The sequence below is a fragment of the Prionailurus bengalensis genome, chromosome B2 (genome assembly GCF_016509475.1).
Source record: "Prionailurus bengalensis isolate Pbe53 chromosome B2, Fcat_Pben_1.1_paternal_pri, whole genome shotgun sequence".
NCBI lineage: Eukaryota > Metazoa > Chordata > Mammalia > Carnivora > Felidae > Prionailurus > Prionailurus bengalensis.
Window position 1 is genome coordinate 149,964,609 of NC_057349.1, and position 18,912 is coordinate 149,983,520.

Genomic DNA, 18,912 nt, shown 5'->3' on the forward strand with positions numbered 1-18,912 from the left:
TTAGGTGTTCAGAGGCCGCTGTGAGTGCCAACACCATAAGGAATCATATGTGGGCGCTGAGAGCAGTCACTTCCTTCCTTTGTCCCTCGGTGGCTGTATCACCCACTCTGTGTCCCCGGCCTCAGTAGTTAATCCTTGCTTACTTTAAGTATGGTTTGCTGTAACTTTTTTTTATTGCGGTGAAATAAACATAACATAAAATTGACCATCAGTGACATCTAGCACATGATGTTGTGCAACCACCACCAGAACATTTTTGTCTTCCAGAAGGAACCCCGCTCCCACTCGCGGTCAGCGCCCCCGCGCCCCCACCCTGGGCCCTGCGACCACCAATCAAGTTGTGTGTCTGGATTTGCCAACTCCAGACGCTTCCTGTAAATCGTATCTTACTACGTGTGGCCTTTTGTGTCTGGCTTTTTTCTCACTCAGCGTGATGTTTTCAAGTAAATGCTGCGGCTTTTGTGTCTTAGGACGCTTCAGTGCTTTCTGATGTGGCAGGAGTGACAAGGCTAGATCTGGAAGGTTCTGAGGTCGCGTGCTGGGATGGTAATCTATCAGTGACGGGGCCAACCACGAGGGGACACTCTCCAAATACGGTTGATGGATGACCCCAGTGGGGAGCAATGTGGTGCAATGTCTGATTTAGGACCCAGGACCTATACATAGCAGTCACGTGGGTACCCTGGGGGAAGGTTTCCTGTAATTCGCCTTATACCGATGACTGATCATTAAGTTGACAAAAATAATTTTGAACATAAAATGGTGTATTAAGAAACAAAAAGTTAACCCTTGGCCTTTTTTGTACCGTTTTCACCTCAGAGTCCTTAAAAGATACGCTAATTATCTTTTGTTTTCGTGTTTCGGTAAATGCACAGTGTAATTGTGATAAAGCATTTCCAAGGACAGGGAAGAGGCTGTGTGGCATTTCCCCAAGCAATCGGAGCAAATACACCAGTTAGGTCATGTAATTTAAATTCTTTTCCAACGTTTATTTATTTTTGGGACAGAGAGAGACAGAGCATGAATGGGGGAGGGGCAGAGAGAGAGGGAGACACAGCATCGGAAACAGGCTCCAGGCTCTGAGCCATCGGCCCAGAGCCCGACGCGAGGCTCGAACTCCCGGACCGCGAGATCGTGACCTGGCTGAAGTCGGACGCTTAACCGACTGCGCCACCCAGGCGCCCCAGGTCATGTAATTTAATCATCATTTGCACATGCTCTACTTTGTCAGGGTTGCTATATTTCTATTTACGCCCACATCGGTGGCCCCAGCGACGTGGTCAACGTGCTGAATGCAGAGGGGCAGGGGCTGCTGAGCCATCGCTGTCCCCGGCAAGGGAATCCTTGGTTTTCCAAAAGCCGTGTCACCTTCTCTTTGTTTCCTTTTTCTGCTGCTTGGGAGTGTTGTTTGTTCATTCGTGTCTGGAACTCTTGGATTATTCTCCTGACGTTTAATCTACTCCTGGAAGCTCCAAAAGTTGCCTCGTTGAAAGGAAAAATGAGAACAAAGTTGCCTTCTTGGAGATATGGCACTTTGCTCTGGTCCGAGGCGACGCACGGGGCGATGCTTGTCCGGTGGGCGCACGCCTGGATGAGGGACACGAACAGAATGAGTGCTTTGTGGGGCGTGTGTCTGCCCTTTAACTTTGGCTTGGTTTGGGGGCTTCTCTTGTTGAAAGGAGAAGGTCTTTCTTCCTACTCGTCATTCCCCTAGGCTGGGAGGCACGTTTACTCTCGGGACATATCTTCACGGCTTCTTCACTGCAGATTCCTCCTTAAGCGGTCTGCCCGTGACCGGAAAGAGGGACCCACGAGGAAGGGTTCTGCCCACGCGGTCGAGCCCACCGGCATCCAGCTCCGCGAGGGGGACCCCGCCGCTCCCCCGGGACCGTCACTACCCTCTGCCCTCCCGTGCCTCAGACCCCGCAAGTAAATCAGCTCAGCCGTGTCGTGGATGAGTTTTCTCTTCAGACACGTCCGCCGAACAATCCACGGACGGGGCAGGGCTGAAGTTGACCTCTAGCGGCCACGGGGCAAGGCTGAAGTTGACTTCTAGCGGCCACGGTTTCAAGTTGTCATCAATCAAAATATCAAACCCAAAGAGCTCCAAGCAGTTGGCCGGAAAGGGGACCGAGGGAGCGATGGCGAGCCCCGTGAGAATGGCCACGTGGTGGACTTTCTGCCACAGAAGCAGGCCGTCCACATCCCAGCTGCGAAGGTAAGAGAAGGAACGGCTGAGGGGCTACTTGTTGCCGCGACCGATCGCTTCTTTGATTTTCTCATACGAGGCCCCGGACTTACTGATGCTGAGGTTGGTCAAGGGGGCATAACTGTTCTGCAGATTACTCAGGTCGAACTTCTCCGTGGCAAAGCGCGCTAACCCTTCCCGATAAACGTAAATGGTCAAAGGCTTAAAGCCCGTGATACAGACGCAGATGCGGAGGTCAGGTTTACCTCTGCCCGCGAGGAAAGGGTGGCAGGTATATTTCCGTACTATGTATGTATCATCAAAGACTAAGTCTTTAATGTCACCGGAAATGATGATCCTCGTCCCGCGAGACGGCTCCACGGGCTTGCAGATCCAGGAGCTGCGCTTTGCGCCTGTCACGTGCTTCTCCCGCGAGTATTCAGCCATGAACTTGTTGTAGTCTGGGGCATGACGAACGTCATCAGCGGGATGAACCCGTGCAGGGGGCCGCCGGACGTCCTCTTCCATGCGCTTCAGGTGCCTGGCCAGGCGGTCCTTCCGGTCCGCCTGGTGGTGCCCGGGCCTCACGCGGACGCGCTCAGTCATCCGGCAGGAGGAAGTCGCTGCTCTGCCCTCCTTCGTCAAATTTGTCCCACCCTCGCTCCAGCAGGACGCTCTGCACCACTTCCGCCGTTCTGTCGTCCACAGGGAACACCGGTGGCTTCGGGATGGCCCCCGAAGGTCTGCCTTCTGCCATCAAATAAGGTTTTCTTTTCTAAAAACCGGGGATCAGAAAAGCGTTAGAGGGTGGATAGGGAGGTCGTATCCTAGAGGAGCTTTTCCGTAAAGGAGCCCGCATCCTACGGTCAGCTGTCCGGTCTGCCTTCCCTGACATCATTCACCAGATAACCTGCCCCCTGCACGGGTCCGCCCATCTCTGCTGCCCCTGCAGAAGCTGACGGGCCCCTCCCTGTGCGTTCTGTCGCTCCAGAGTTACCTGCCTACTGCCTCCTCTTAGCGACATGTTAAAACGTTGGCAGTCACAACGGTGACCTGAGGGTTACTCTGCCGTAGGTCTGTACCTTCAGTGAATCCTGTTGACCTGAAACATGGGCATTCTTTAGAAAAAGCAAATGTCAGGTTCTCTCCAATTAGATGAATCTGAACATGCCAAAGAAAGGTGATGCGTGGGTGTTACGTGATTAGCAAGGGTCTTATCAGCCCAAGAAGCTTCGGGAACTTAGGCCAGACCCCTGTGGTGGCCACCAGCACCTGCCTCATATGCCCAGGGGTCAGAGGCCGTGTTCCTTCAAGTTCATGGCAACTTGCAAGGAAAATAGATAGGAAAAATTTGAGTTTTAGAAATTCATTCTGCACAAACAATGATTATGTGAAGATCGCGCCTCCCATTTTGCAAGAAGCCCAGAAAGTGCATATTCGACATTTTCCTGAAATTTCAAAGACAGAAAATCAGATTGTTTTGGAGAAAATCAAAGCTGATGATGAGGCATGATGTTGTATTATGATCTAGGGTGGGTGGGGGGGGGGGAGTAAAAAAGCCAACGCCTCTTGGGGGAGATGTCGCTATTCCAAAATCCTGAAACAAGGATTTAGTGCTCATCAAAACTGCCACATTCAGGCAATTCTGACTGATTTCTTTGATGATGTTAGCATTGTTCGTGCATAACTTACCCTATAGCATGACATAACTTATTTGGTGGAAATCCTGTGGCGTTTGAGAGGCTCTGATTGATGCCCAAGGAGTAACTCTGACAGGTGAAGCCAGCCTGGCCGGAGGGAAAGTGGGCGGGAAGGAGGGAGGAGGTCGAACTTGTCACCCACCTGCTTCTCCAGATTTGAAGTTGGGAAGAGTCGGGGAGCGGCGAAGGAGTCTCCTTGTTTTCTGAGGCCAGCTGCTGAATATGGTAGGCTCTGATCCGAGGCTGCTGAGGGCTGGGACAGTGGCTCCGAAAGAGGGTCCAGAAGTGCTGTGAACACAAGCCGTGTCAACACATGACCTCGTGTTTGTCGGTGTTGTTACAGCTTTGGTGAGGAGGGGCCCCCGGGAGCTACAGCCCCAGTGCGGCTGTTGAGAAATTCAATCTTTGCAATTTACAGCACTGTTTTCAAGCTATGTTCAATGATATTAACGTGTTATAGTAGTGTGTGTGTGTGTGTGTGTGTGTGTGTGTGTAAGGGGGAAGATCAAAAATAATTATGGAAGCTGGATCAAACGCAGTTAAAAACGTTCCTTCTCTTGGGCACCTGGGTGGCTCAGTTAGTTGAGTGTCTGACCCTTGAATCAGCTCAGGTCATGATCCCAGGTCGTGGGATCGAGCCCCGTGCTGGTCTCTGTGCGGAGCGTGGAGCCTGCTTAAGATTCTGTCTTGGGGCACCTGGGGGGCTCAGTCAGTTAAGCATCCGACTTCGGCTCAGGTCGTGATCTCAGAGTTCGTGAGATCGTGCCTTATGCCGTCAGCATGGAGACCACTTGGACTCCCTGTCTCCCCCCCTACCCTGCTTGTGCCTGTGCTCTCCCCCTCTCCCTCTCTCTCAAAATAAATTCAAAAAAAAGTTTAGTCTCTTCCTAGCTCCAAGACACACGCCATCTTTCCCAAACTTAGTTGATCATGGAACCCTCCTAAAATTTGTGTCACATTAGTTACCATTTCACAAAAGCAGCGCGGGAAATATTGAGTCAGGCAAACCTGATGGGATAGTGTCCCATTCCTGGCAACCTCCACCTTCCCAGCCTGGGGAATAAACCTCTCAGGAAAGGACAGTGTGGCCTTCTGGGGGGCGCCCGGCTCCGTCGGGAACCAGCACGCGGTGGCTCGGGCCCGGCCTTCTCCGGCTCCGCAGGTCAGCGGACGAGAACAGACCCAGGAAATGCCATCTTGAGGCCGGCCGGCAAACCTGGGCTTCCTGAAACCAAGAAAGCCGAGACGTGAAGCGTATGGTCTGATGAGGCTCTGGCTGTTCACTGGGACGCTTGTGCAACACCCACTGGGCCCGTGTCAGCTGAGTGTCCGCTTGCCTGTGAAAATTCGTTGAGAAACCAAATGCGTAATTAAGAGTTTTCTCTGCTCAACACAAGGTCTGGAGCCACTGAAGTGTCTTTCATCCAGCCTCTTTCAGACGGACGGACAGACGCTGCGGACAGCACACGGTTCCCGTCTGACGAAGAAACGCACGTGGGAGGGGGCAGGCCTCGTGATTAAAAACTGGTTGGGGACAAATTCGGAAGCCCTCCGTAGGACGGGGGAGGCGACGCGGGCGGTGAGGACCGGGTGGGGGAGCCTGCAGAGGCCCCTTCCCGTGCCAGGCACGCCGTCCGGCCCGGGGGGCATCATGGGGCACGTCCCCAGTCGCTCGGTTCTCGCCTCCCACACTTGTAGAGGACGAAGTGCTCATCTTAAGGTGAGCGCGGCCGTTCCCGTGAGTGTAGGTGTGGGCCGAAGGCCACCTGCTGGAGGGGACCAGGATACAACCTCTTTGTGTGCTCACGGGCGCTGGAGCCACATGCCCCCCCCCCCTTCTGGAGCAGGGTGACCCAGCCATCTGTCACACCATCCTCTCATCTCAGAGATGGTTTCCTTGCAGCTGAGAGTGAAGCTGTCCACGGAGATTTTCATAATAGCCTACTTTCTCCCTTGGTCTGAGCCTCATCTCTAGGAGGGAGGACGGTGAGGAGGTCACACCACTCATGGCCACGGCAGGATGAGCCACGGGTGGGCTCCAGCTCCAGGTGTGGCCATGTGGTCCGTGGACATAGGAAGAGAACCCGTGAAATGCACATGTGGTTCCCCTCTGTATGGTGTCCAAAGGTTGACCTCCTGCTGATGAAGGAGGAGGTGAGGGGGGAACAGAGAGGGGAGGTGGAGGGAGGAGGTGAGGGACGAGGTGAGGGAGGAGGAAAGGGAGGAGGGGAAGGGAGGAGGGGAGGGAGGAGGGGAAGGGAGAGGGGAGGGAGGAGGGGAAAGGAGGAGGGGAAGGGAGAGGGGAGGGGAGAGGGGAGGGGGGAAGGAGGGAGGAGGGGAAGGGAGAGGTGAGGGAGGAGGGGAGGGAGGAGGGGAAGGGAGGAGACATGAGGGAAGAGGTGAAGGAGGAGGGGAAGAGAGGAGGGGAGAGAGGAGGGGAAGGGAGGAGGGGAGGGAGGAGGGGAAGGGAGGAGAGGAAGGGAGAGGGGAGGGGAGAGGGGAGGGGGGAAGGAAGGAGGAGGGGAAGGGAGAGGTGATGGAGGAGGGGAAGGAGGAGGGGAAGAGAGGAGGAGAGAGAGGAGGGGAAGGGAGGAGGGGAAGAGAGGAGGGGAGAGAGGAGGGGAAGGGAGGAGGGGAGGGAAGAGAGAAGGAAGGAGACATGAGGGAAGAGGTGAAGGAGGAGGTGAGGGAGGAGGGGAGGGGAAGGGAGAGGGGAGGGGGAGGGGAGGAAGGAGGGGGAGGAAGGAGGGGGAGGGAGGAGGGGAGGGGGCATCAAAGTCCCGCAGAGGGTTAGCGGTGGCCCCTCCACGCGGTGATCTGTGTAAACTGGGTGGTGGGTCCCAGGTGTCACTGTTCCTTCAGAGGTTTTTGAAGGGTCGCATATTCTGTGACCTTGTTAAGAGGAGGCTCGGACGGTCCGAGAGGGCTCAGGGCCCGGCGGGGGGGGGTTCTGGATGGAGGTGGAGAGACCCTGCAGAGGAGAGGGGGAGCGAGGGCCCCTGGAGGGGGGCGGGGGGCTGCGCGTCACGCGGGGGTCAGACTGTTTACTGCCGAGGCAGCCTCGCCTGCGTCCGTGTGGTAAGGAGACGATGCGGGTTATTTGACCACAGTCCGCGAGCTCCCGCTGCTGTCCTGGCCGTGAACATGGGGCGGGCTCACACCGCGAGCCGAGCCGGGACGACGCCCACTGTGCGCGGGGTCCCCCACCTGCGTGCTGCACCCGGAGCGGATCTGCTGGGGCTGCAGGCGACCCCGTCCGCTCCAGTGGGCGTGGGCTCTGCGTGTCTGCGCTCCTAGTCTGCCCCGGTGGCTGTCCCCGCCCCCGGGGTCCCCGCTGCCTGCACTTCCCGGGTGCTGCGGGCCAGCACGGCTGTGCAAATGGCCCTTCGCCCGCCTCACCCAGCGACATAGGCGTTTTTGAGGTCAGGGCTGTCTTTTTAATCCCGGTTCCTGCATTGGGTGCCCTGTATGTTTGTGGAATAAATGAATGAACCAGCAGCCCAGTGTGGGGTCGGGACAGGGGAGGAGCAGGGGGGGTATAGTTTTTCCTGTGATGAGGGGAATACAGATTTCATACATTTTCTGTCCACGTCAGCCATGATTCCTACTCCGTTGCTCATTTCCGCCCAAAATGTCCTCTCTCTTTTTATTTATTTATTTAAAAAAAATTTTTTTTCCCAACGTTTTTATTTATTTTTGGGACAGAGAGAGACAGAGCATGAACGGGGGAGGGGCAGAGAGAGAGGGAGACACAGAATCGGAAACAGGCTCCAGGCTCTGAGCCATCAGCCCAGAGCCCGACGCGGGGCTCGAACTCACAGACCGCGAGATCGTGACCTGAGCTGAAGTCGGCTGCTTAACCGACTGAGCCACCCAGGTGCCCCCTTCTCTCTTTTTATAAACTCCTATTTATCTGGGTCAGGATCCAAGAGATTTATGGCTAACTTCAGCTTCTCAGTCTTGAGCCCAAACTTTAGTGGCAAATTCTATTCACAATTAAAATAGACATCACCATTCCTGACCTTTTACCAGATACACACTAGGCCTTTCTACCTTTGCTACGAGTGCTTAAATCAGCAACTGATTGGTTTAAATCATATAAAACATGTAATACGCTGTATGTTTATTTGGGCGTTTGCACTCAGAACTGTGACAGTAAGCGGTCCTCGTGGGAACTGAAACGATCGCCATTACAATGAAATTAATGAAAGACACAAATAACTTCTATGATCAGAGCAGCCCGCACAGGCAGCGAGCCCTGGGTATTTCCCGAAGGCATCACTTTGTATTCATTGATGCTCATAATACATAATTGCGATACTAAGACTTAAGAGGCAAGCAAAGTATCGTGTAATGTGATAAAAATATCGTACGCAAATACACGTGCGCATTATAACATGAAACTATGACATGAAATTGTCAATCATTTAAGGGCATTTGCCATTCAGCCAGGGCAGGAGCCGAGACACTGGTCAACTTAACCCTGGCAGTTCTGAACTGAGCAATAGCCCGGGCGAAGAGCTCTCAGGGTCCACGGGCTTTATTCTGAAAAGAAGGCGGTAAACATTCTCGCTGAACTTGAAAACACTTTATTGGGAACCAGGGTTCTCAGCATCCCTGGGCAGTCACACTGATTGGCCCAGGAACGTATCAAGGTAGCAGTAATGACTAATAACGTGCGAACTCCACAAGGTCACTGCAGGGAAATTATGACATATATGTGTATATTGACAGAGTCGCCATCTCCCGCGTGCATTTCCGCGTGCCCTGTTGCGTGGGAGGCTACGCTTTTCAGGTGCGGCCCCTGGGAGGGGCTCTGTGAGGCGGGCATGTCCTTGACCGGGGGACGGCCACAGATCTACAGATCCTGCAGGCGAGTGAGGCTTGGTGGATAGAGCCCTCTCGGGCCCTCCAAGACGGAGGTCGGCCTCCACATAGAAACTTCCAGAAGGAAACTAGAGCACGCAGGGCTACTCCCCAAGCCGCTATCCGAAGGGAGAGGGGCACCCGCCCAGAAGGTGAAGGCCACGTGCTTGTATCTCTGTTAGGAGAGCCCGAGATCGTTACCGTGAACGTGGCTGGAACGCTCGTAGGGGCAGAGCGAGCCCGCGCGTGCACAGAAAACACCAACACGCATCAAAACATCATCACCGTTGAACCACCGCGTGTGGAGAGGGAACGCGGGAAGGCGGGGCCGACCTGGTCACGTGCAACCAGGGACACACATCGCAGAGCGCGCCCAGGTCTCGCGTCCTCCTCGGTGGAAACCCGGCCGACGTAATCAGGGCAGAGATCGCGTCTGAGAAGCAGCAGCAACCTGAACTTCAGAAGCCGACTTCAGGCGTGTGATTAGGTCATTGTTATAATTACGGGGTTTTATGATCTCTTGGAGTCTGGTTCAGCCCTGGCCACGCTCTCTCCTGGCTTGTGGAGGGAAAGGGCTTCTTTTCCCACACCTTGATGACATTCCTGGGCACACGGGCCCGCTGGGAGGGAAGCGGGCCAAACACAACTGTTGCCCCCACTGTGGGAACAATGAACCCTCAGAATGGCCCCTGGGATCCCTGCTTCTCCCAGAAGACTCATTCCGGAGCCGGAATTTGTGGGAGGGGACGGCCCCCAGCCTCCGCAGCCCCTCAGACTGCTGAGTCCCACATTGGTCCTTCCAAAACGGGACCTTGAAAAAGAATCAGGAGGGAGTCCATTGTGTCTATGCACACTGCGTTTGGAGCTCATTCACCATGTGAGGGACAAACCGCCCCCAGCTACCTTCTGTTGGAACCAGACCGGGCTGTAGTATGAAACCATGTGATTGAATTCCACGAATTTCTGTCGTCTTTGAACTGAGAGAGGAAATATTTGGGGGTCGAGGAGAGGGACCCTTCTTGGGTGACCCTGAAATCAGGCGCTGCAAAAGCAAACACAGATCCCACCGAGGCAGAGAACCGGCTTCTGTCTACGTCCTTTGGTCTCGGCTTTCGGAACCTCAACGATTAATTTCGAAAGCCTCTGCCCCGCCTTCGTTTGGAATTACTGGAGATTTACCCCGCGCAGCCTGTGTGCTCATGTGTCCTGGGTGAAAACATGGTTTCATCAACTTTTTTTACTATCCACACGGCCTTGCCTCCGGCCATACCCGGAACAGTAAAAACACACCACCCTGTCGTGGATCAAAGAGTCGCGTACACGACAGAAACTTCACACTGCCTCGCGCAGCGATTTTCAGATTTAGAGGCGAGTTGTTCAGACATGCAAGGCACTCCGTTTTTATCAACTAGGACCGAACGGCGGCTGTAGACTCCCGTGTGATTCTACGTGGGCGAAGCCACTTGGTGGCTGACCATCCCCCTCAACCATCCCCCCCCCCCCTTTTTTTAAATAAGTTGTTATTAACTTAAAATCAGAACAGTGTTTAATTATTCTAAATCAGTGCCCGGGCACAACTTTTTATACTGGTGATAGGTTTTGTTTTATCATTAAAGCCTTCAGTTCCCTGGGGGTGAGGCCCCACCCGATTCCGCCCGAGGCTTGCATCCAGTGGACCGGAACTGACTTGACGTGAAAATGTCCAGTGTCCCGGGACCGGGGAGCTACATTTGCCGCTTTGCCAACTGCGTATGGAAAGGCAGTGGATTTTTTTTTTCCCCCACTGAAAAGCCTTTGAGACATCACATCTACGTCTGAAGGCCACACTTCTTAGCGTGGCATTCAAGGCCTTCGTATGAGTCTTCAGCCGCTGTTCAGCCCAACGCCACTCCCCGCCGGGACTTCCCAGCCCCGCCTGGCAGGGTCAGGAGCCGGGTGTCCCACCCAAGCCCTAGCTGTGGCCTCAGGGCATCGCGACTTGGTGGCCCTGAGCCCCGCCTTCTCTCCTCGCCTGCCCTCCCTTTCTCCCCTCCTCTGGGGCCCACACCCTCCACACCTGCCTTGGGGAAAACTGCTCCCTCTGCATCCAGCCGTCTGTGTGCCAGGCAATCCGTGCTCCGCCCCGAAGCCGTAGCGTCCGTCCATCAGGTCTCGGAGAGCACGGGCTGCTCCGGGGGGGAGCGCCCCCACTCACTATGGGGTGCCGTTGAGCGCTCCCTCTGCCCACGCGTCCCAGGATGTGCTCCCGCCTCGCGCACGAAAGCGTGTCGTCAAGCGATACGACCCAGGTGGGCGGGATGCTCGTCCTCCTAAGTCCACCAGGTCTGAGCGCGGTGGCCCCGCTGGTCAGAGCGCACGCGGCCCCCTGAGCCGTCGGGGAGGGGTGCGTCCCGGGACGGAGGCACGCGCTGGGGCCCCCTCCGGCTCCCGGGGTGACTTCCGTACGCTCGTCCCCGAGCCCGGCCCTGCTTCCAAGTGGGTGTGCGGTCAGCCTTCGGCAGCCGCAGAGCCCAGTCGACGGGGCAGAACTGGGAGCTTCCTTGCTGGTCCCTCCGTGATGCGAACCTGCTCTCCTCACAAGGGGGGGCACACGTCACCGCAGGGCCTGAGGGACCAGGCCCCATCCGGACATGGACCTGGGGCTCCTCTGCACGTCCCCCCCCCCTCCTCCGGAGGACTGTCTTCTATCTGTGGGGACCACACTCAGCTCAGAGCCCAGTGGCCCCATCAGCCACACACCTGAGGACACAGAGAGGCCCAGGGCGGCTGACGGACGGACGAGAAGAGGCAGGCGGGCTCCTCTGGGGGCCGTCCTGGGACCCTCTTGTATTTCACCCAGGTGGGACCTCAAAATAGACCATTTCCACATAAGAACAGTTGAGTTTCCAAAATGAATCGTTATTGGTTCTTTATATATATATATAGAGAGAGAGAGAGAGAGAGAGGTTTATTCCGTTTGAGAGAGAAACAGAGACAGACTGTGAGCAGGGGAGGTGCAGAGAGAGAGGGAGACACAGAATCCGAAGCAGCTCCGGGCTCCGAGCTGTCAACACAGAGCCCGATGCGGGGCTCGAACTCACGGACCGCGAGATCGTGACCTGAGCTGAAGTCGACGCCCAACCGACTGAGCCCCCCCGGCGCCCCTGAATCTTTATCATTTCTGTAAGTCAAGTTTACACCTGAGACCTCAGTTGGCCCCGTCCTTCCCTGGTTGTGTGCTGCCTCCACACCCTCGTTCTGTCCCCCAGGCCCCGAGCACCACACCTGTGGACTTTGGGACACACCCTGGGCAGAATCCGCCCTGCATTTGTATATGAGGTGCCTCCCCATAGGATCTTTGAACTCAGCTCACTCAGGCTTCAGCATCTTATTACTCTGTTGATGAATGTTTAATGTTTCGACACCAACTATTTAATTACAGACACTGTTATACCCTTTCAGGACCAATAAATTGCCTCACATGATATATAAAACCACACAGCACAACAGAGCCCTGGCTAAGCTGTCCCAGGGGAAGGGAAACACTGCGGATTTCCTAATTAGCAAACCAAGAACAAAAGCAATTCATCGTACGTGGCCCAGAAGGCATTTTTCTTTCTGGGTTTGATGTGTTCATTCGTTGTTAATTATTTATCGTTACCCTGCAGCCGTACGTGCTGGGAAGTGGTGTAGAAACCAAGAGTCGTTGAGTCTTTCCCCCGACCGTCTTCCCGAGCACCAGATGAAGGTGGGTGTGGCGATGATTGTGAGTCAGGGGCAGAGACAGGGCTGGCCATCCAGACACAAGGAAGGATATCTGGGCCGAAATCGTCTACGCATCCTGAATTTGTTGAATAGTGTACGATTTTCCCCTTCGACTAGAGACGTTTGGCTGAGTTTCCCAGCTGTCTGCTCTCTGGGGACGTTGGCACACAGTCACCTCTCACAAAAGAGACTCTAAGGGCACATGAGCAGAAGAAGGTGGGGCGCACACTTACCAGGTGAAACGTGTTGGCTTCGTCCAAAGTGAGCGCCCAGAGCGAGCACATTTCCCCGAACTGCTTCTTCTCAGGTTCTTCTCCAGATTTCTCAGTGGGCTCAGTTCTCCCTTGACTTGTGCCCATGGGATCCTGTCCTCCTCAGACACGGAAAGGCTTAGGGAAGCCTGGGGGCCTCCCAGGAGCTGACCACACGGACTTTGGATCTTTTGGCTAGAGAACTGGCCGGGAGGCAAACGGGCCACCTCTGCGTTGCTCAGGGACCGCTAACACCGCTGCCCCAGGCTGACGCCAGTGCCCTTGGGGGCCCGCTGGTCACAGCCCCGGGGCCTCCCTGGTCACAGCTCTGGGGCCTCCCCATGCTGGAGCCAACACCCTTGGGGCTCGCTGATCACAGCCCCGGGGCCTCCCTGGTCACAGCTCCGGGGCCTCCCCGTGCGGGAGTCAACACCCTTGGGGCTCACTGATCATAGCTCCGGGGCCTCCCCGGTGTGCGCTGTTCATGACAGTCTCGCCTCACCTTCAAGGGTGAGCGGTCCTCACACTGGGACACACTTACCTGCTCTGACAGGATCCAGAGGACGTTAGGTTCATTATGATGCTTAAATCTAGAACTTTGGTGGAGTCCAAGGAAACAGGGAACCAGTAAGTAGAATTTTCACTTTTTTTTTATACCTCAATCCCACCTCCCCCAAGTGAGCATCAAACTCACACCCCAGGTGGTTGATGGAAAGAGATTCTTCTCTACCACCTACCAGGCCCAAGGGAGAGACGTGTGAGAAACCGCATGGTCTCTGGGAGCCTAGAAATCTTTCCTGCCTTCGAAACATCTTCCCAACCAACAACCAAGCCCTTGACATTTGCCAGTTAACGTTCACTGAAAACTCTACCTAGCACAGCACCCGGTTCATTGGAAGGATGGAGAACGGGCTTTTTCTGGTTACCATGATCTCCTCAGTACTTCTTGAAGGACGTTTACAAACATGAAACTTCTACAACAAAAACTTAATCAAGAGAGAAATACATGTAATTAAGTACAAGAAAAGAATCCATGGTGTGACAATTGTTGCCCTTGAAGGAAGTGATAGAATGTTGCAGGTGTCTGTTTCCTGGTCTGGGTGTTGGCCATATGGATGTTTTCAGGTCGTAGAATTTTATCAAGCTGTACTTGTGTGATTGTACATTTCCTTTACTTTACATTGTCTTTGTCTTACAAGTCAGTAAAACGTTCCAAAAAAAAATTAAGGGCATATATCTCTGTTGACGAGTGGCATTTGGAGTTACCCTCCTCACTTACCCTTTTAGTAGAAAAACAACCAAGAGTTAAGAAATCAAGTTCTATCCCGTTTCTTCAATTAACCAACTCTGTGACCCAGGACAAGTCATCAGAGGCATTAACCTTGCTGATTATTCTTGCTTTTTTTCGTCATTACCACACAAGGGATTCGAACTAGAATAATCTTAATGCCCTGTCCTTCCCAACCCCCCAGTATTTCAGTCCTGTAATGATCCTTCACCCCCTCCCATATCGGGCTCTAGCCACCGCCTCGTTTCCCAAGAAACCTTCTGGGAAGGGCTGGGAATCCTTCCTGTCTCCACTTCTCTACTCTTTCTAAGCCACTTGGTTCAAGTCTTCATCCCCAAGACTCCCACTGAGTTGCTCGGCCTTCGCACAGGTGATGTCATTTTGCCAAATCAATGATCTGTCCTCTACTGTATCTGCCCAACACACCCCAGCAGTTGACAAGAGAGCTGAGCGTCTTTGGGACCTGTCACTAACTGGGCTCTGCCATGTCAGTCTCTTGGGGGCACTCATTTGTCCCCACGGTCACTTCCTTTCTGGTTCCTCCCCCTCACCCTGGCCTCTGAAGATGGAAGGTGCAGGGAGTGAGACCGTAGGGCTTTGCTCCGCTCCAGGACCACTCACTCGGCTGGTCTCCTTCTGCGCCGTGGCTTTAACATCCTCTCTCTAGGCTGATGTCCCGGTCTCTCTGCCCCTAGGACACCCCCACATTCCAGCCCCAGACGTCTCACCGTTGCCCACCAGAGCCACGTGGATGTCTGAGAGCCTCACATGTCACGTGCTCAACACCAGGCTCTTGATTTTCTCCTCTGCGAGGCTCCCCAGTCTGAGTAAGCGGCCATTTGCTTCTCCCACTTATTGGATAAGCCAGACTCCCGAGTTTTCCTTGGCTCTTTCTCTGCCTCAACACATCTTGTGGCCTCTGCCCTTCAAGCACGTCCTGAGTGCCACCAGTTCACCCTCTTTCCATTCCCTGCCACCGTGACAGCCTGGGTCCCGGCCACTCTTGCTTCTTGCTCCGACAATTCGACAGCTTCCCAAGGCAATGGCCTGTGACTCTTTGTCTCACCTCGGCACCTACTGTGCCTTCCCACCAGCAGCCAGAGTGAGCCTCTTACAATTAAGTCATATGGCCTCGCTTCTATCTTGTGGGTTCTGTATGGGGGTGAAGAGTGTCCCCCCACGTTCATGAGCTTCTCTGGAACCAGGGTCATCGAGACGTGATTAGTTAGGATGAGGTCATGCTGGGGGTGTCCTTAGCAGAAGAGGAGGAAAGACACAAAGACAGTCACAGAGAGGAGAATGCCACGAGAGGACAGACTCACGGAAGTTGGCCACGTGAGGTCGGAGGCAGAGACCTGTGTGATGCATCTACGAGCCCGGGAATAACCTGAGACGACATGAACACCAGGAGCTGGAAGAGGCAGGACGGATTTTCCACTCCGGCCTTCGGAGGAACGTGGCCCCGCCCACACCTTGATTTGGGGCTTCCAGCCTGCAGACCGTGACAGGATGAATTCCCACCGTGTTCGCCACTCAGACGTATTTTTATGGACTTCATTACAGAAGCCACAGGAAACTCTTCAGGTTCCCATGTGGCTCACAATAGAATCCAGTCGAACCTGGTCTGGGGGCCCTACGTGATCTGCTCTGCTTTCTGGCCTCGTGCACGTCCGGCCTTCCCTCCCTGCACACCTGTCCCAGCCCCAGGCTGCAGTGGGAGGCTGGCTCCCCTTTACCTAACCGGGCTCCAGTCTGCTGAGCGCCTCCCGATGTCCCTCATCACATCACCTCCCCCGGAAGCGGGCACTTGCCCCTCAATTACACCAGCATCGGTCCTGACCCCGTCCTCGAGTGAGTGCATAGACACGGTCTAATTTGCCGACCTGAGAATTTCCTGGTGTGACGAGAATTGTTCAGGGCCATTTTCCTGCTTGGGCCCTGTTGGGGTCACCGATGGAAGCCTCACGGATCCGGTTCAGGGGCAGGAAATACTCGCTGAGGCAGCAGAAATCGAGGTTGTCTTCCCTAAAACCGCCGTGGGACAGAGGTCATGGAGGGCGGTCGGCGAGGGACAGGTGGCGGGAAAGACCTTCAAATGCTGGCACCTGGGGCTCCTCACGTATTTGGAGCGTTGAATCAGATCCGTGGCCCCTAGCGTGTTGGAAATGTTCCCAAATCTGCTTTTCTTGAAGGGCATCAGCGCTCAGGATTTTGTGGATGGCCCCCAGGGCTCGCCGAGTGGGTGAGCAGATCCCAGCATGCGTGCTTGGCTGTCCAGAGATCCCCCATGGGCCTCACGGTCATAGCTTCAACTCTCCACTTGGGTCTCTGAGCACCTGCGGGGGGATAGCTGGACAGAGACTGGAAGGAGAGAATCCCTCTGTAATGAGGAATGGTCCGTACTGTAGGAAACCATCCCGAGGGGAAACACGGATGCAGGCCCGTTCCACGCTTTGCCTTTGAACTCCCCGAGAAAGGCTGGCCCTTCCAAAGCGGCTGGTAGGGAGGCCTTCCGTTGTTTTGTTCTGTTTCTGTAAGGAAGTTGGGGGAAAGGGCAAAGGAGCACCTCGCTGGGAGGCAGGGTTTTGTTCTACACCGAACGAGGCGCGGGGCGTCGGGAGGGTGCCTGGCCACACTTACGGAGAGGGCCGGGGGGAGCCGCAGGGTGGCCTGGTGAGCAGGCGTCAGCACCTTCCAGGGACAGGATGCCCCTCTGCCCGCGCGTGAGGGCGACGGTGGCCGCCCTGCCCGCCAGGGGGCGCTGTGTAAGCGCTGTGGCCTGGGCTCCAGCTGCGGGAAAGCGGGGAGCACGCGGGGTCCCACCCACTTGGCTTTCTCGCTCGCCGGGCAGTCTGTCCTCATCCGCGCCCTGCAGGCTGATAAGCCCCGTGGGAGGGAGGGAGGGACGGGATGGGAGGGATGGGAAATGGCCCGACCGCCAGATTACCTTCCAGCTGTGCAATCTGCCCACACTCTCACCCCCACACGGGAGGGGACAGATGGTGGCAGGTGCCAGCCGGCGTGACGGAGAGGACAGGAGGCTCCGGGACGCATTGAAAGGGCACCTGACGCAGGCAGGTCGCTGCCTGCGGGGAGCAGGCCGGTTTTACAAGGAAGAAGTGACATCTAAGCTGAATCTTGAGCACTGAGATAGTCAGCCAGGCAGAGGAGGAGGACGGAAATTTTCATAAAGCCAGCAATGACCACAAAGTCACAGAGATGTGAGAGACAGGGATGTTGATACTTGGGGCGGGGCGGGGGGGGTGGTCAGGTGCAGGTGAGGTGGGACAAGTCATGGGGAGCCCCGCACCCCAGGTGGGGGCATTGGGGTTTTATCCTGAAGAGAACGGCCATTACTGGTGAAGGGACAGGGACAGTACCGTGTCAGCCTTGCACTTCGAGGGACTGTTGATGGGGTCATCTGCCAACAGAGACCACGGGGAGAGAAGGGGTTTGGAAGAATTCCAGAAAGCAAACTGGACAGGGCTGGTGACTGATGGGGGCTGACAGGTGGGGTGACGGCAGTGTCGGGGAGGAGCCTGCAGCCGGTGACTCTGCGTGGGAGGGGGACCAGAGCACCAGGGTGGTCCCTGGCAGGGGCCGGACCTCGGGATGCCCGCCTGCCTGCGGGTGGCCGAGGAGGAGGGGGAGCCTCCGAGGGGCTCCAGGCCACCTGGGCGGGGGTGCAGGGCCAGTGGAGGCTGGCGGGGGGTGGGGGGGAGAGCAAGGGGTGCCGTTGACAGTGAGGGAGTGGCCGAGGCTGGAGGTACCGATGGCCAAGGTGAGTGTGCTCCTGGGGCCTCAGTGTGCCGCGGTGTGGCGTTTCCCTAGGCTGGTGGGCTAAATGTGGGTGGAACTGCTATTAGCTTTGTGTTGTTTTACGGCATCCCAGGGGCAACGGAATCCTGCGACGTCAGATGACGCGAGCCACGGTAGTAACAGTATCTGATGAATATTTGCAATGAACGAATAAATAATGAGTGAATATTTAGTCCCAGAAATTCTTTAGAAGTTGTCTCCAACTTTAAAAAACGCACTTCACATGCCATGAACTAATTAAGTGAGCACGAAGCGTCAAGGACCCAGAAATAATCCGCTTTAGAAGCAAATGCTTGGTTACGGGGCGCCTGGGGCCTCGGCCGGTTGAGCATCTGGCTTTTGATTTCAGCTCAGGTCATGATCTTAGGGTCCTGGGATGGAACCCCCCATCGGGCTCTGCGCTGGGTGTGGAGCCTGCTTGGGATTCTCTCTCTCTCGCTGCCCCTTCCCCACATGCTCTCTCTCTCTCTAAAATAATATTAAATAAATAAATAAACAAAATAAAAGCAATGCTCAGTTAGACTCATATATCAACCACAGAGTCAAACCACAGGGGAGATTTTATTTATTTAATTTTGTCTGTTTATTTATTTTTGGGAGAGAGAGAGAGAGAGACAGAGCATGAGCGGGGGAGGGGCAGTGAGAGGGGGAGACACAGAATCGGAAGCAGGCTCCGGGCTCCGAGCTGTCAGCACAGAGACGGACGCGGGGCTCGAACCCAGGTACTGCGAGATCATGACCTGAGCCGAGGTCGGTGGCTTAGCCTACTGAGTCCCCCAAGCGCCCCGTCACAGGGGGAGCCTTTAAAACTGCTGGTACCCGGGCTCCACCCCGGACTGCCTGAAGTCAGGCCCCCGCGCTGGGGCCCGGGCACCTGAGAAGGACTTAGTGCCTTTGGGTCAGAGGTCAGGAAAGACCAAGCCGGATGCCCACGAGTCCGGAGGTCACGAAATGAGGTCACGCACGTGGAAGGCTTGCCGGGGGTCAAGCGCTCGGGGCGCTGGTAGTGCTGATCCTGAGGCTGGGGGGCCTGCCCTGCCACTCACAGGACACCCG

The 18,912-nt window shown here is 55.4% G+C and overlaps 1 protein-coding gene across 1 annotated transcript; it reads right to left on the minus strand.

Moving 5' to 3' along the window:
* Nucleotides 1–1,117: 1,117 nt before the first annotated feature.
* On the minus strand, nt 1,118–16,234 carry TTLL2 (tubulin tyrosine ligase like 2). The gene is given in 7 exon segments (XM_043593204.1): nt 1,118–2,652; nt 2,655–2,712; nt 2,714–2,810; nt 2,812–2,963; nt 12,732–12,868; nt 15,989–16,062; nt 16,143–16,234. Coding segments are annotated over 7 exon segments (1,323 nt in total). The 3' UTR covers nt 1,118–1,939.
* Nucleotides 16,235–18,912: the final 2,678 nt, after the last annotated feature.